Below are 17455 nucleotides of genomic sequence, written 5' to 3'. Positions count from 1 at the left end.
TTTTCAAGCTTTATGGTAACTGCTAAAGTGCAGGTTTGAACTGATCCACAAAATGACCATAAAATTTGGGGTTTTAGTTCTCTGTGACTCTTGTGTGACACAGAGTGTGGGAGTAAATGAGATACTGAGACCAGCGGAAACCTTCTGTGTGGAGCTATCTAATGTCATGCGATCATTGGTTATCTTTCTTCTGACATGATCTCTCTGAGAATCGATCCTTCATATCAACAAGTGCCTCCTAGTCTCAAAGCAGAGGTGAAAGGCCCGCAGAGCCAGCACATCTAGCCGTGTTTCTGACCAAGCTTCTCCTCCAGCTGGTGAAATCCCAGGGCATAGATGCAGGTATCATCGGCCAGTGTGGGTGTGTGGCCTAAGACTCTGCTGTGACACTGCTGAGCTCAGAGGGATAAAGTAGGATTTGCTGTGGGGAAGTTACGGAGAAAGCTGGGAGGGCTTTGGACCGTTGCAGAAAATAACTGATCTTGGGATCATGTTAGTTAATATCTAACGTTAACTTTATTTTACAGATGAAGAGAGGAATGGATCAGAATGAGAGTGGGTCAAAATATTTGCTATGCAGAATATGATATTTTAAAAATCCTCAGACATTTTGGGGAATATTTAATTCTTTTTTGGGTGATATAAATCTTTGTTTTTTTCTCTCTCTTCTATGGGTGCTACGTAACTGGTTAGCAATGAGTAATCCAAAGTTTACATTCCCTCATCCTGAATTAAATGTAATAGGAAAAGTTCCAATGTTTTGATAATAGGATTATTTTTCTATCAAAATAAATCCAGTTTCATTTTACAAATGTGTTTTCTTGTTTCCGTACACAGACATTCAATTAAAAAATAATTAAGCAAAATCTAATTAGGAAAACATGACCTTAAAACAAGATTTATCTTGTAATCTGGCATTGTGGTAGAGAGGGTACTTATTGAAAAACAAATGATAGTATATACATTTTATCATCATTTATGATTATTCAAGTTTTCTCAAATTATGAAGTAATTAAGTGGTGAAATATTTAGCTATTTTAATAACCCAAGAATCAAATCTACTTAGGAAGAACAGTTATTTGGTTCTTTCTACAGAGTTACCAAAAATATTATTTTGGGAAAAATGTTCCTCCTTTTTAATCACTATTTATTTATATTTCTAGGAGAAAGGTTATTACGTATTTTTTGTAAAAATGTTGTTTACATAAGCTAAGTATAAGTGAAGGATAATATTTTTGGATAAAAAGAAATAAACTATAATAAATATCTAAACGTATATTTCTGTATACTATATATTTGTATATAAAATATATTTCAATAAATATTTTATGTGTATTTATTTGAACCGAAGACTATCATTTACTAGCTGTCTGATATTGGGGATATTATTTATATGCTTTGAGACTTAGTTTTCCTAATGTATTAATTGAAAAATAATCATCACTGTGCAGCGTTGTCATTAGAATTACAACTTATGCTTTGCTCACTTAATGTCATTTTCTAAACCCCCTTTCCTTGAATCTCATGATACCTGCATTCTTCTCACACTCTTAGAGAGAAGTCATGACTCCAGTGACTGTAAGTTTCAAGGGGTAATATAAACAACTGAATGGGGTCTGGCATAAGGCAATATGGCTGGTTGGCAGGTTTATCAAATTGGAATCTGTTTGTCCTTCCTAAAGGGGGCTTACTCTATTTATTTAGTGTTAGAATATAGTTGCCGTTTGGGCATAATACAGGCACTAAGTGACCAAATATAATTTTTCAAGAGGAGATGCATATCTAGATTTTTCATGAGTATGAAATATATCAATTTTTAAATTGTGGCAATGAATTCATTTTAAAAACAGTGAAAGCTTAACATGACATGCCTATAAACTGTAATGGACCATTATTTAATTGTGTAAGACCTCTGTTGTAAGGTATCGCCAAGCGAAATTTAAATCATTTTTTCTGATATTCCTGGATAAATGGTTACTTTAAATCACTTATTTCAGACTCTCCTACTTATCGTTCATTTAGCTCTCCCTATTCCTTCATGATGAAAGTTGCCATTTTCAATGTTATTATTTATGCCTTATTAAGCATTGCAAAAGACTCTTGCTGTATTCTTTGCCTGCAGCCCTCAGAAATGAGCAAGGAGAGAGTGACATACACTGAACTGAAACTCCCATATTCAAAGAAACAGAAGAACAAAAGACATCCAACACCCAAAAAAAGAGGTAAAGTTCTTTGCTGTTTGTTTTCCTGTTTTCTGAAAACATTGCAATGTCAAATAAGAAAAAAATGAAATCATGATAATTGTGTCCATATATATTTATATTATATGCCTGGTTCTTTCTATACTGAGGGGTATATTTATAAGTAATACTCAATGAGATATGTGATCACAATAAATACTGAAACTAATTTTAACTCCAGAATAAATTTCCATTTTGGTCTAATTCAGAGTTTTGCTATGCTCAATGCTTTCTATATATTTTGGTTTTTTGATCTTGTACAGAATTTCCATGGCGTGGTGTTGCAATAATCCTGGGAATCATATGTTTTTTTCTCCTGCTGGCCATCACAGGCTTAGGATATATGTGTGAGTATCAGGTACATACTTTCTTATGAGAACAGTGAGCCAAGATTAAAAAAAAATAAGGTACTATAAATATCGAACTTCTGCTGAACCTTTGTAAACTATAAATTCTATAAAAATATTAGTAGTCATTATGGTGTTGATGAAGATTTTATTATTTTGTTATCACTTAGTTTTTATGCCTCACAAAATAATGTGACAACAATAACATCACAAAAATTTTGCTGATATGTACAATAAGGTTTACATATATATATTCTAACTTATTTTTCATATGGGATGAGGTTTTCCATGTGACCAGAGAATTGGAGGAATCTTTATTTGAATATTACATTCCTTACCATACTGAGATACTGCTGAAATCACAAAGGAAAATAAACTCAATCTATTTTCTATATCATTAAATGTTATCCATCGGTTTTGATATATTTCATGTCAATTTTTAAAAAATTTGCACACAACACTGGCTTTCAATATCTTTTTCCTGATGATTATTAATTCTTTGGTTCACTCATTCTGCAAACAATTTTGAGTATCTTCTATGGATTGGGAACTATGTATGGCAGCAATGATACCAGAAATTTAAAAAGTGTCAGCTCTCAATGAATTCAGTTTAAGGGGGAAAGTTTCTTTTTAAATGAACCAGTTTTTAAAAGAAACATTATTAGTGCTAGCACAATGGCATGAAGCTACCAGATGAATGCATATAACATGCTGAGGTCAAGAAAGCAATCCTGTAGGAGATAATAATTGATATGATACAAAGGACAGGTAGGAATGAGTCAGGAGGTTCAGGGTAGAGAAGACTCATGCAGGTGGAGAGCAACATGAAAAAAGAACAGATTTATATTTTAGAAGAATTTCATTTTCTAGGCAAATTAAAAAAGTGGCTAGAAATAGGTTTGGCTAAATATGCAACTTCATGAATCTTTTGTACCATATTAAAAGATTTTAGATTTGCCCTAAAAACAAAGGAAACTGTTAGAAAATTTTATGTGAGGGGAAAACATGACTCATGTCACATGAGCAGATATGGATTTTGGAAAGATCAGTCTGAGTAGATGATAAAGTGAGTGAGGAGGATATAAGAGATTGTTTCAGGAATCAGGGTTCCTGACAATGGCTGTCTGATTTCGCGTCATGAAAGAAGTAATGAAGGGTAGGGAACATATTTGTGAAATTGCTAGAATGTGCATTTAATTGAATGGGTAAGGGAGAGAACGGAATCAGTGATACCATTTGGTATCAGGCTTACTCCCCTTGGTGAATATATTTCATTAAATGTTATAGAAAGTGTGAGAAGAACATTAGGCTATGACTTTGTGTGTGTGTGTGTGTGTTTGTTAATAATGGTGAAGACTGAGGTGCTTGTGGCACATCAGTGTTGATGACAAGAGATTGGTCTGTGTATCCAGAGTGAACTTTTTGGAAGTAGATATAGACCATCAGCATGTATATGGTAGGAGTAAGTGTCTGGGGATCAAGAGCCATGCCTAGATTAGAGACGGGAATTGTTGATTTATTGATTAATATAACAAGTATTTGAAGACAGGGTAGAGGAATGTAGAAGCCAGACCATGTAAAGCCTTGTTAAGCCAGGGTGAGTAGATTATGATTGTTAGGATAAATCAACATTTAGAAGTAGGTGAAAGATGAGTAAATGGTGAAAATAAAATGATGCTTTGGTTAGATAAGGATGTGGGAATCCAAAACAGTATGGCATCATGGAGAGCAGGCTAAAGATAGTCAATGATTCCAAATGGTACAGGAAGATCGAGTAATACAATTGCCAAAAATATAATGGCTTGTTAAATTTGGCAAGGGAAAGGCCACTAATTATATTTGTTAGAATAGATTCAGTGGAATGGTGGCTATGATCGAAGATTGCAAAGGCTAAAATTTATTTGAAGATTAGGAAGCAGAGACGGTAACCAGTGCAAATTATTTTTAAAATTAAGGCTAAGCAAAAAATTTACCAAGTTTTGAAAGTATGTGGAACCACATGATCTCATATATTGTTAAAGGGAGTATAAATTGATAAACTACTTTCTAAAACATTTTAGTATTATCTTCTAAAGCTGAACATGATTCAGCAATTCTAATGCCAGGTACATATCCAAACAAAATCCTTGCACACGTACAGCTACACACATCTACAGGGATGTTCATAGCAGTGATTTTCACAGTATCAAACATCTCTGAACTGCCCAAAAGACCATTAATGGGAGAGTAAATAAAATCTCTGTAATTTATTCACAAAATGGAATTTATGTAGCAATCAAAACAAATGAACTACAGTGATACGCAACACTGTGGATGAATCTTAGCAAGATAATATGAAATGAAAAAGAGTAAATTTCAAAAATGATTCTATACCAGAATATCTTTGTATCAGGTTAACAAGTTAAAAGCAAATAAAATAGTACAATTTCAGGAAATACATAAAGAGACACTAAAACTATATATAAAATGTATCAAGGGAGAAATTTCAATGGGTTTCAGTTACACAGTTTGAGAGAGGCAGGAGGAGGGAATGGAATGAAATATAAAAACAGATAAATGTAATGGTTAAGGTTCTGGCTACAGGTTTGGGTGACTAATTAAAAAACTATCTAATTAAATAAATGAGAAAGGTTCTTTGAGCAATGTTGAGAGTGTCTCATAAAGGAAAGATTATGAATAATCTTATCCTGGCACACAAGATCTAAAAGCTAAAAAGAAACAACTCTGTTATAAAGGATACGGAAAAGAAAGGACAGGAAATTTTGTGGAAAAGTTGACTTGAGATGATCATATGCAAGAGAAGAGAATCATTAGAGGGAAATTATTGAGGATTCAGGAGAGAAATAGATAATAGGAGATCACGATTACTAAAGATGCAATAGTGGACGCAATCCAGACTAGGAGTGAGGGTTTCAGTCTTGTTCAATGGGATGCAATATTTTTCCTGAGATGGATGGATGGATCTGTGCTTTTATAGGAGGAGAAGCAAGAAGGAGAGGGGAACTTATGCTTGATGATGAATGTTCCTATGTGAAGGAGTAGATGAGGCCATCATCTGAGAGGGACAATCAAAGAGGTACACTAGATAATTTAGGGAAAGATTAAATACTTGAAATAGTTGTTGAACTGAGAGAAGGATGTGTCTCAAGTATACTGTGTAGTACTGAGGAGCGAAATGGTGATGAAAACCTTAAATGTTGATGAGCATTAATCTGTATCTGTGCAGTTTTGTGACTTTTTGTCATCTGACTTCCAGAAGCTTGTGTGGAGATAAGATGGCCAGTGATAGAGTGTTTCAGAGTTGGCTATTTTTAGATGTGCAAAAAGACTGTATTGCACGATTGTTGGATGTATTGCCAAAATTACTTGTCTATTAAATGATGTTGGATAGACAAAAAGAAAAGGAGAAGGGAATTGCTTAATCACAAGTAATGCTGGTATTTAGGAACAAGACGTCTGAATGTGTCTTTTTAAATGAGGTCTAGAAGATGACCTTTGGAAAGAACTGCTGAATTGCAGCAATAATTATATACACTATAATTGAGAACATTAGGAGACTGTTCAATTGATGCTACTTGATTTGTACAAGTAGACATTGAATTTGGGTAAATGATGGTGGGTGGTAGCAGAATTTGAAAAGAAGATTCTCAGTTGTGTTAGAAATCCTCTATGGATATTTTTAAAATGTTCATACATTTAAAGAGCCATACATTTCATGTTTTTACATTTTTTATTCAAGAGTTTTTGGAAGAGATTTCTATATCTCTCAGAGGTTTTTGACTTTCTGTTTGCACTTTAGAAGTAGCCCTCTGAGATCTTACCCCTATATATTCATTGAACCCACTATAAACTTGTACTAAACAGAGCAGATACCTTTGTTTAGCTCTAAATGCAAATACCAAATACTAAGTAAAATGCTGAATACTAAATTTCACAAACATTGAAATCTTTATTTGAAGAGTAGATAGCATAACAACTAGTTATTATTTTTCTTATTTTCAGTTTATATTTTCTCCTTTGTAAATGTGTATTACTGTTTCACATGCTTTAAAACATAATATATAGTTATATATAAAAATCCATTTTAAGTTCTTCCACTTGAAAATATTTTAACCTTGCATTTTCTCTGACTGTACTTCCGTTTAGTCAACATCATTTACTTTGTAATTTAGAATTAGGCAAAATGATCATAATAAAGTGATCTATTAAAGCCATTCATGATCTTAATTTTTTAATATGGATTGAAGATTTTTGGAACTCTTCTGAGGGCAAAGGACAAGATATAAAAGACACAAAAGAAAAAAATACTTCCTCACCAGACGTTGAAGATCACTCAGTTTTGCCGAGTTGTACCGGTATGTACAAAACACTTAAGCTGACAGTTTACAGATATTTTTTCATGGAATTATCCCCTTCTGTCCTATTTCAATATGTAATTTTAAAACCTTTCATTGAACTTTGTCAGGGCCTTTAATTTTGCTCACCTTTTCTCACCAAATTCATTTTATTTGTTATAGCTAATTGAACACTTGACATTCAGAAAGTAACAAGCCCCTGTTATATTGTCATATTGATGTGATCATTTGGCTATTTTATGCTTGTGGATGATTTTTCCCCAGTGTAGATCTCTCGAAATTAATACCATTCCCAATATTCACTTTGACGGGCTTCTTCCTGTGGAGAACTGCTCCATATTGCTGCAGTTTGTTTGTACTCGAGAAGTCAAGACTTCTCAGGGCCATCTTAACAGTGGCCTTGGGTCTGTCAGAGGCAGCAACTAGCTCAACAGTATTCTTACCTGCAGAATTTGGCAGAAGAGCTATTCCTAACGTAGACTTTTGGGATACAGGGACATCACCTACTCTCTGGTATTCAGTCTGAAGTAAGCAACGAAATACAGAGAAATTACAGGTCTCTAAATGGTCTTGGGGTTGTAGATGATGGTGGCTTTTGTTTTCAAGGTAAAGACTATGACCCATGTCAAGAAAAATGGTTCTGCTGTGGAAACAACTGTTACTATTTTTCAAAAGAAGAGAAAACTTGGGCTGAGAGTAAGATGTCATGCCAAGACCTATGTTCTAGTCGTACTAAGGTTTATAACAAACAGGATCAGGTATGTTCACTTTATTAAACCTGAGCAGGTGCTTTATAAGAGATTCATGTGTCTTGAGTTAGGATAATCGGTTAGACCTCGCTGCAATATTATTTGCCTGATTTTGTTTCAAGCACTTGTACATTCTGGAGCTGATTTACCTGCAGAGGAGGGGACACAGATGTAACAAGTACTTGGAAGAATCGTTGTTTTAAAACAAGAGAAATAGCTTTACTGAGGACTCCGTGGAATAATTTTCAGTCTTTTTATTATGTGTGTTGCATCTTTACATTTTGGTATACATCAGACTGTTGAGATTTTAGCCTCTTGGTGCTACTACAGGGCAAAAGAAAATCTTCCTTCAATGATGTGAGCAGTCTAAAAGAGACAGTGTCTCATTGTACTGAGTTCTAGTCTTCTACCATCAATATTTGGGAGGCATCACAGTTCTAAGGGAAGATGAGTCTCTCACTTTCTTGCCATGGAAAATATGGAATGAAAAATAAAGAGAATAAATATAGCTCGAATGATTCTTCAAAGATGAATTTTTGCTTTAGTCACAATTCAGAACGAGAGAGGGTCTCTATCTTCTAGGAGAGGAAATCTAGACCAAATTTGCCAGTACTTATAAAATTGGGGAATATAAAGCCAATCTAACAGATTCTGTATTTTTCCTTCTGGTGATTCAATTTAGGCACTGAATTGCATTTATAACATTTAGTCTCAGCAATGACATTTCTATTAATGTCTTATGAAGGATGAGTTAAAAACCGTATGTTTTCTTATGTATAGAATTCTTATGTTATTAAAATAATAGTATGAATAAATCACTCTTCATTATAAAAAATGAATGAATAGTAGAATATGAAGTCAAAGAAATACAAAAATCCAGTTGTAGCTTATAAGTACCTTGATCAATTTAAACCTCAGTTGTTATCAATCAATTCCTAAATGATATGAGTTTTGTCTACTCTCAGGAAATTAACGTTATTTATAATCCATGTTTTCTTTGTAATTTCCAATTCTGTTCACTTCAGTTTTATTCCTGCCACTGAAGTTTCTGAACTTCAGAGTTTCAGTGGAAGTGCTTATATCTGTCATCCCTGTGTTTCTATGAACTATTCTATCTCCCTTGAAATTTCTGGAAAATTTTGCTGTTGATTAGAGCAATAGATAGGCCTCATACTGTCTTATCTGATTTCATGATAACTTTGCTATCAGTATGTAAATCTGGAATACTGACACACTCCACAACACCTGCAACAGACTTTGTTGAGCAGCATAACTCTCACACCACTGCTTTAGGGTTTTCAGTCTTTTGCTGCTTTACAAAGCCGAAGAATGTCATTAAAGCAGTGACTTAAATACACTATTTGAAAGCAGGTTTTGACTTTTATACATTTATGTATTCCTCTGAGTCTAGCAAAAAATGCGAATCAAAGAATTAATGGACATTTAATTTTAGTACTTCTTCAGAGACCTAGAAAAGTTGAAGTGTTTTTTTTTTTTATTGAGGTGCCATTGGTTTATAACATTATATAAGGTTCAGGTATACTCCGTGATATTTCACTTCTCTATAGAATACATCGTGTTCATCTGTTCACCACCAAAAGTTTAATTGACGTCCGTCATGGTACAAATGTTCCCTTTTACCCCTTTCACCCTCTACCGTCACCCCTTCCCCTCTGGTAACCTCCAATCTGTCCTCTGTATCTATATGTTTGTTTGTTTATCTTCCATGTATGAGTGAAATCATATAGTATTTGCCTTTCTCTGTATGACTTATTCTGCTTAGCATAATACCCTCAAGTTCCATTCATGTTGTTGCAAAAGGCAAGATTTCATCTTTTTTATGATTGAGTAGTATTCCATTGTATATACACCACATCTTCTTTAGTCATTCAGCTGTTGATTGTGACTTAGGTTGTTTCCAAGTCTTAGCTATTGCAATGAACACGAGGGTGCATATGTCTTTTTGAATTAATGTTTTTGTGTTCTTTGGATAAATACTCAGAAGTAGCATAGCTGGATCATATGGTAGTTCTATTTTTAATATTTTGAGAAATCTCCATACTGTTTTCCATAGTAGCTGCACCAGTTTGCATTCCCACCAGCAGTATATGAGAGTTCCCTTTTCTCCACATCCTCTCCAGCACTTGTTATTTCTTGTCTTTTTAATAATAGCCATTCTGATGCATGAGGTGATATTTCATTGGGTTTTTGATTTGCATTTTCCTAATAATTAATGATGGTAAACATCATTTCATATGCTTGCTGGCCATCTGTATATCTTCTTTGGAAAAATATAAGTTCACATCCTCTGCCCATTTTGTAATCAAATTTCTTGCTTTTTAGTTGTTGAGTTGTATGAGTTCTTTATGAATTTTGGATATTGACTCATTGCATATATGCATACAAATGTCTTCTCCCACTTGTAGGTTGTCTTTTTGTTTTGTTGATGGTTTCCTTTGCTATGAAAAAGCTTTTTACTTTGGTGTAGTCCCATTTGTTTATTTTTTCCTTTGTTTCTCTTATCTGAGGAGACATGATATTCAAGAAGATACTGCTAAGACCAGTGTCAAAGAGTGTTTTCTTCTAGGAGTTTTATGGTTTCAGGTCTTACATTCAAGTCTAATCCATTTGTGTTAATTTTGTATATGGTGTAATATAATGGGCTACTTTCATTCTTTTGCATATGGCTGTCCAGTTTTCCCAACAGCTTTTATTCAAGAGAATTTTCTTTCTCCATTGTACGTTCTTGGCTCCTTTGTTGAAAATTATCTGTGCATGGATGTGTGGGTTTATTTCTGGGCTCTCAGTTCTGTTCCAATTATCTCCGTGTCTTTTTTCTTCCAGTTCTGTGCTGTTTTGATTACCATAGCTTTGTAGTATGTTTTGAAATCAGAGGGTGTGACACCTCAAACTTTGTTTTTATTCTAGGGATTGCTTTGGCTATTCAAGATCTTTTGTTGTTCCACATAAATGTTAGGCATCTTTGTTCTATTTCCATGAAAAATGTTGTCAAGATTTGATAGGATTGCATCAAATCTGTAGATTGCTTTAGAAAGTATGGAATTTTTAACTATGTGAACTCTTCCAATCCATGAGCATGGAATATCTTTCCATTACTTTGTGTCTTTTTCTATTTCTATCAACAATGTTTTATAGTTTTTAGTGTACAGGTCTTTCACTTCCTTGGTTAAATTTCTTCCAAAGTATTTTATTGTTTTTGTTGTGATTCTAAATGAGACTGAATTCTTGATTTCTCTTTCTGCTATTTCATTATTAGTGTGTAGAAACATGATTGATTTTTGTATGTTGATTTTGTACCCTGAAACTTTACTGTATCATTTGACATGCTTCTATGATACCTTTATATTTTTCCTAGGCAATAAAAGATAAACTATGATGATTTTCCTCTTATGTATTGTAATTATTCTGATAAATATTGGAATGTGTGGGAGAGAAAGAGAAAATAAATACATTGATTTTAGGAAATAAAATTAGTTTATTGCTTCATATTTGCATTCATAAGAATATTTGATGTAAATAAAATATACCAATTGGAATATTAATTAAGAATAATTAACAATATTTTTATGTTAAAGGTGTTTCAGATACTTTGAATGCATTTTTCCAGTTCAGAAAAACTTGGAAACAGATATTTGGTTCCCATTTCATAGATAAGGACAATGGTCAAGGAAGTTTATTTGCTTCAGTTTACATGGCAAATGAACGACACAGTGCATTTTAAAACTTGTAGCTTTCATTTCTTCATTTTCAATGCTGTATAATATTCCACCATGTGGATAAACTTTACTCGTTCTCTACAGGAATGTGGATTGTTTCCAGTTTTTGTTGTTATGAATAATGCTTCATTAAACATTGTTAGATAAATTGCTGTCCCACATTTTTCCATGTGTCCTCTCTTCTGTTTATCACAAATCATGTCAGGAGTAGAAGGATTGGGTAGTAGGGTATATAAAAGTTCAATTTTCTATGATAATTCCAAATTATTATTTTTATTAATATTTTGTGGAGTAAGTTTCACCCTGAGCTAACATCTGTTGTTAGTCTTTCTCTTTTTGCTTGAAGAAGATTTCCCTGAGCTAAAATCTTTGCCAGTGTTCCTCTATTTTGTATGTGGGTCACTCCCACAGCCTACCCACCAACAAGCAGTGTAGATCCGTGCCAGGAAACCAAACCTGGGCTGCTGAATTGGAATGCACCTAACTTAACCACTAGGCCACAGGGCTGGCTTGCCAAATTATTTTTTAATCTAATTCTTGGAACAATTTTAAAGATATTTCTTTGACCTCTACCATCCGTCCAATTTGGTGTTGTCATTTTTAATTTATGCCAATTGAATAGTTGTAAAATGTCTTTGTAGCCTTTATTTGCATTTCTCTGATCTCTAGTCAGCTTGGTACCCTTCCAAATTTATTGCCTATATATTTTATTTCATGTGAAATTTCTGTTTTTGATTTTTGCCCATTTTTTCCAATTGGATAACTTTGTTTTCTTATTGATTTTAAAAAATATTTTGTTCTTTAAAGTACTTCAAATATTTCCATATTTGAAACTTGTTTTTTTGTGTTCTTTAAGATGTTTTCTGATAAAGAGAAATTCTAACTTTAGTGCAGTCACATTTACCTATCTATTCTATTATAGGGTGAGATTTTCTTCTTCTTCTTCTTCTTCTTCTTCTTCTTCTTTCTTTTTGGTGTGGAAGATTGGTCCTGAGCTAACATCTATGTCAATCTTCTGCTTTTTTGTATGTATGATGTTGCCACAGCATAGCTTGATGAGTGGTGTGTAGGTCTGTGCCCAGGATCTGAACTCATGAACCCTGGGCTGCCAAAATGGAGTACAGAAACTTAAGCACTATGCCACCAGGCTGGCCCCCAGGTGGAGATATTTTTAAAAGTCTGTTACATCCCTTTCTTAATACCTTTCATTCAGTCACAAAGCAAAGTCTTGGGTGATTTATTATGGAGGCCTTGCCACTTCCCTTTCTTCTCTGCACAATAGAGAAATTAGTGCCCGCTCCATTTATCATAAAGGAGTTTGAATAATACTAGTAGTTCTAATTTTCCCATAGATCTTCATTCAATCAAAGGTAAAATACAAATATTGGATTAGATTACATTAAAAATGAGGTAATCATCCCTGGATGTGGCAGGATGGTTCCATCTCGGAACCTGTAAGTTTTCATTTCATAGACTTCCTCTCTGTTTTTGTTTTTCTCAGTAACTGATTCATAGAGTATAGATCAAGAACAGGAAAAGATGCTTTGGGATTAGGGCCCATCATTAATTCCATTTGATCTCACTTCTCAGATAGGTGGCTGCAAATCTCAGACCCCAAATAATCAGAACCAAAGACCATTATTTCTTTCCATTTTCTTTAATGGAGAGTCCTTCCAAACACAGTAAAATATCATTTTGCTTTTGTATCTTTCTCTTGTATATTCCATGATAGTAGTTGTTTTGACAGATATAGTTGGAGGAAAGGATAAAACTATAATGATGAAATAAAAGTGTTATCTAAACCCGGCCCTCCATCTAAGTGAAATTTGTAGCTGTTTACTGGGTGTCATTTAAGAACTAAAGAAAGATCCATTTCCAAATCAATCATTTAGTAATCTTGAATATCTAATGTGGTAATCAATACCATTCTTGCCATTATTTTTCACAAGTCTACATATTCCTGGTAGTTCTCTCTCATTAGCAAGTTAGCATAGATTTGTCGATTAATGTCAGGAAACTAGTTTTGAAAATGAAGAAAAAATCCCTGTTATAATTAAACTTCAGTACCACGGGGGAAAATATGAGCAATTAGCAATGGGCTGATTAACACGCTGTTGATTGAGTGCCCATAATCTGCCACGTACTATTTTGGGAAATGAAGCCATAGCATTGAAGAAACATGCAAAAATATTCTGCTCTTATGGGTGTTAAATCTAGTAAAGGACTGAGAATGGTGGTTTTGGAACCAATGACGAAGAACCAAATATTCCAAGTTAATTATATAGCATATCAGAAGATGAGAAATGCCGTGGAGTGATATGCACTCCCTTACTTGTTATATCACAAAGTACTTTGTGTGTGTAGGTAAGAGGAAGAGATTTCACTGTCTGAAATAACTTGGTCAGAGACAGCCTCCTTGAGACAGTGATGTTTGTACAAGAACTTGAATGAGCAATCTTTGTGGGTTACCTGATGGGATAGCATCCTAGCAGGAAAAATAGCTGGGGTAAAGAGCATGAGGTGGGAGTGTATTTAGCATGCTTGAGGAAAAAGCAAGAGGGCCTGTGATGCTGGAGCAAAATGAACAAGGGGGAGAGAAGTAGGTCAGAAAGGTAACGAGAGTGAAAGCATGTGGGATGTCAGAGGTCATTGTAAGACGTTTGATTTTTTTTTGCCAGCGTAATGAGAAGCTATTGGAGAGTTTTGAGAGGAGTGACGTGCAGTCTTCCTGTTCTGAACATTCACTCTGGGTACTCTGATGAGATTAGATTGTGTGTGTATGGAGGGAACAATATAAATTAGTATGCAGGGAGCCTAGCTGAAGTCATCCAAGTGAGACATGGTGGGGGCTCGATGAAGATTTGCAGGATTGTTGCTGGTGAAAAATGGCCGATTCTAAACATATTTCAAAGATGTATGAGAGACAGAGGAGTCAAGGATGGTTCCAAGGTTTTTGGTCCAGAAATTGTAAAAATGATGTTGCCACTAACTCTAATGGGGAATTTCTAAAGTTCAGTTTAGATATATTTCATAAATCTCTTAAACATTTAGCTCTCTAGTGGGATATCACATGAGAATTTTGCTATGTGAGTATGAAGTTTAGATGAGAGGTCTGTGCTAGGGATGCAAATTTAGCCCATATCAGTGTATAGACAGTATCAATACCATGAGGCTGGAGGTGATCATCAAGAAATCTAAGGCCTGAGCCCTTGGACACTCAAATGTTTAAGATAATGGGGAGATGAGGATAACCAGAAAACATTACTGAGAAAAGTCATTAGAGAGATAAGAAGAAAACCATGAATTAGCGTGTAGGATTATGGGATACCTTAAAAAAGAGTGCTACTGAAATAATAAGCAGAATTTTAAAAATTGGTCCCTACTTACTGATAATTTTGTTGCTCGAAATTATAACTATCAGTTAGATTCATGACATTTGGAGGAAAATTTAAATTAAATAACATTTTCTTTTGTATGTTGCATCCTAACCCTATGATTCAAAACCCATGTTTCCCATTCTCACTGCTCGATTTCACAAAATTTTATTGCTTTGTTTATGTGGAAGACATTAAAGTGGAAAAAAGGTACACTCTTGTTTTAAATGCAAATAAGCGCTTTCTATACGTAAAGTCAGTCTAACATGGGAGACACATGTTCTATGCCCATTAATCCAAGTCATAGGAAACTGGAAATATTTTTATATCGAGTTACAATGTGTCACATAATAAATTTATTATATTTAGTCAATTCCCAGAAGTTTCAGAAGTCTCAAAGGAATCTTTCAAATATATGTATCTAATTTATGTATACATCCTATTTGATACTAACCTGCCTACTCCTTCCCTAGCTCCATTGTCTATTGGCAATATTTCCATTTCTTTTAGAAACAATTACACTTTATATATATATATATATATATATATTTTTTTTTTTTTTTTTTTGAGGAAGATTAGCCCTGAGCTAACTACTACCAGTCCTCCTCTTTTTGCTGAGGAGGCCTGGCCATGAGCTAGCATCCATGCCCATCTTCCTCTACTTTATATGTGGGACACCTACCACAGCATGGCGTGCCAAGTGGTGCCATGTCCGCACCTGGGATCCTAACCGGCTAACCCCGGGCCGCCGTCAAGCAGAACATGCGAACTTAACCCCTGCGCCACTGGGCCGGCCCCTACACTTTATCATTTTATAGCTATATATCTGTCACAAGATTTTTGTGTTCATTGAAATAATTACACACATATGTTTTAAATTTGTGATAATCAAATTTTACCTTAAGGAATGTCTTTCTAAAATAAATATATTCTCTGATGCAGGAATTTTCAGCAGACTACACCTAATGCAAAATGTGGACACGTCGCCAGCAAGTATTACTACCACTGATTGTACTCGAGAGTTTCATTTCATTTGTGAAAAGAAGTTTACCTGTCTTGATAATTAAAAAATGGCTATAATCAATGTCTTAATATTTTCATTCTTTTATAACTGTTAGGGAAAAAACTTAGGATATTCACTCAAATTAGTCAAGTATGTGTGATTTAAGAAGAATTACGATCTCTCAAAACATACCTGAGCAAGGATAAAACAAGAAGCTTTATACGTAGTAAATTTTTTAAAATTTATTTTAGTTTTCATAAGGAAGATTGAGCTAACTTCTGTTGCCAATCTTCCTCTTTTCCTTTTCTTGAAGAAGATTGTCCCTGAGCTAACATTTGTGCCAATCTTCCTCTATTTTGGATGTGGGATCCTGCCACAGCATGGCCTGACAAGCGGTGTGTAGTTCCATGCCTAGAATCCCAACCCGTAAACTCCAGGCTGCCAAAGTGGAGCACGTGAACTTAACTGCTATGCCACCGGTCTAGCCCCTATATAATAAAATTAAATAAATCCAAAAAATAAGTTTATTTTTTTGAAATTTCAAGAACAAATAAATCACAGAACATAAAAAAATCATTTTGATTGAGTGAAAGATAGTACTTTTCTTCTTAATCATTTAATTTATTTATTTGACTAGGTAATGAATACATTCACCCTGTTCAAAATATGAGGCACAAAATGATGAACAAATTCTCTTTTCCCATCTTGTTCCCTAGTCACCTAGTTCCTTTCTCAGAGGCAAAATTTAACTAGTTTCTTAGATATTATTCTAGAGGTGTTCTAGGAAAGTACAACCATATGCATACTACCTACTAAAGCAAATGTTACATAAGTATAAACAATGGTCTTGCTTCTTTATTATTTTAAATATATTTTGCAGACTGTTCCATATCAGTAAATAAAGATCTTCCTCATTTTCTGTAAATAACAGCAAGTATTACACTAAATGAATGTACCAACATTTATTTAGAGTTTTATTTCAATGGACATTTAGATTTGTCTTAGACTTTTGCAATTATAGAAAAATGTTGCAATGAATAGCACTTAATTCAGTATCATTTACCATCTTGTGTATCAATACATTAAATCTTTAGCAATGTAATTTCTGGGTCAAAAGACATGTGCCTTAAATTTTAATAGATATTTAATATATAAATAGAGGTTGTACACACATTATCTCCACACAGCAATGTTCCAGAGTGCCTGCTTCCTCATATCTTTATCACCACAGTGTGTTACAATCTGTTTGACTTTGACAATAAAATCTTTAACAATGAAAAGGGTTGTCTTGTATAATTTAATTTAAATTCTTTATTTGTGAGGCTGAGCATCTCTTTATGGTATTTCTTTTATTTAAACTATCCGTTCATGTCATTATGGTTTAATATCACAAATAATTTTGAGCAAAAGAAACCACACACAAAATAGTTCATCCTATAAAATTCCATTTATTTATATAGCTCAAAGTCAGGTAAATCTAATCTCTACTCTTAGAGATTAGGACAAAAGTTACTGCAGTGTGTATTTATTCCTAGAAGGAATAATAATGGGGAATGAATAGTAGTTACCATGGTGCAGGTTATTTCTGGAAAGAAACAATGTTCAAGGAGTATTTCTCAGGTGCTGGTAATGTGTGTTTACCAGTCTGGG

At 34.0% G+C, this 17455-nt stretch overlaps 1 protein-coding gene across 1 annotated transcript; it reads left to right on the top strand.

Moving 5' to 3' along the window:
* Positions 1-208: 208 nt before the first annotated feature.
* On the top strand, positions 209-17081 carry LOC106834103 (C-type lectin domain family 7 member A-like). The gene is made up of 6 exons (XM_070494230.1): positions 209-342; positions 2123-2222; positions 2504-2587; positions 6835-6942; positions 7549-7700; positions 15745-17081. The coding sequence occupies exons 1-6, from the start codon at positions 337-339 to the stop codon at positions 15766-15768; spliced, it is 474 nt and encodes a 157-aa protein (XP_070350331.1). The 5' UTR covers positions 209-336; the 3' UTR covers positions 15769-17081.
* The last annotated feature ends 374 nt before the right edge of the window (positions 17082-17455 follow it).

This window comes from Equus asinus, chromosome 22 (assembly GCF_041296235.1).
Source record: "Equus asinus isolate D_3611 breed Donkey chromosome 22, EquAss-T2T_v2, whole genome shotgun sequence".
Taxonomy (NCBI): Eukaryota; Metazoa; Chordata; class Mammalia; order Perissodactyla; family Equidae; genus Equus; species Equus asinus.
The sequence above is the reverse complement of the archived record's forward strand: the minus strand, read 5'-3'. Positions and strand labels throughout refer to the sequence as shown.

Coding starts and splice junctions, on each gene's coding strand:
- LOC106834103 (XM_070494230.1), top strand. Junction 2,223..2,503: donor TCCAACACCCAAAAAAAGAG/GTAAAGTTCTTT, acceptor GATCTTGTACAG/AATTTCCATGGCGTGGTGTT. Junction 6,943..7,548: donor AGTTTTGCCGAGTTGTACCG/GTATGTACAAAA, acceptor TTTGTTTTCAAG/GTAAAGACTATGACCCATGT.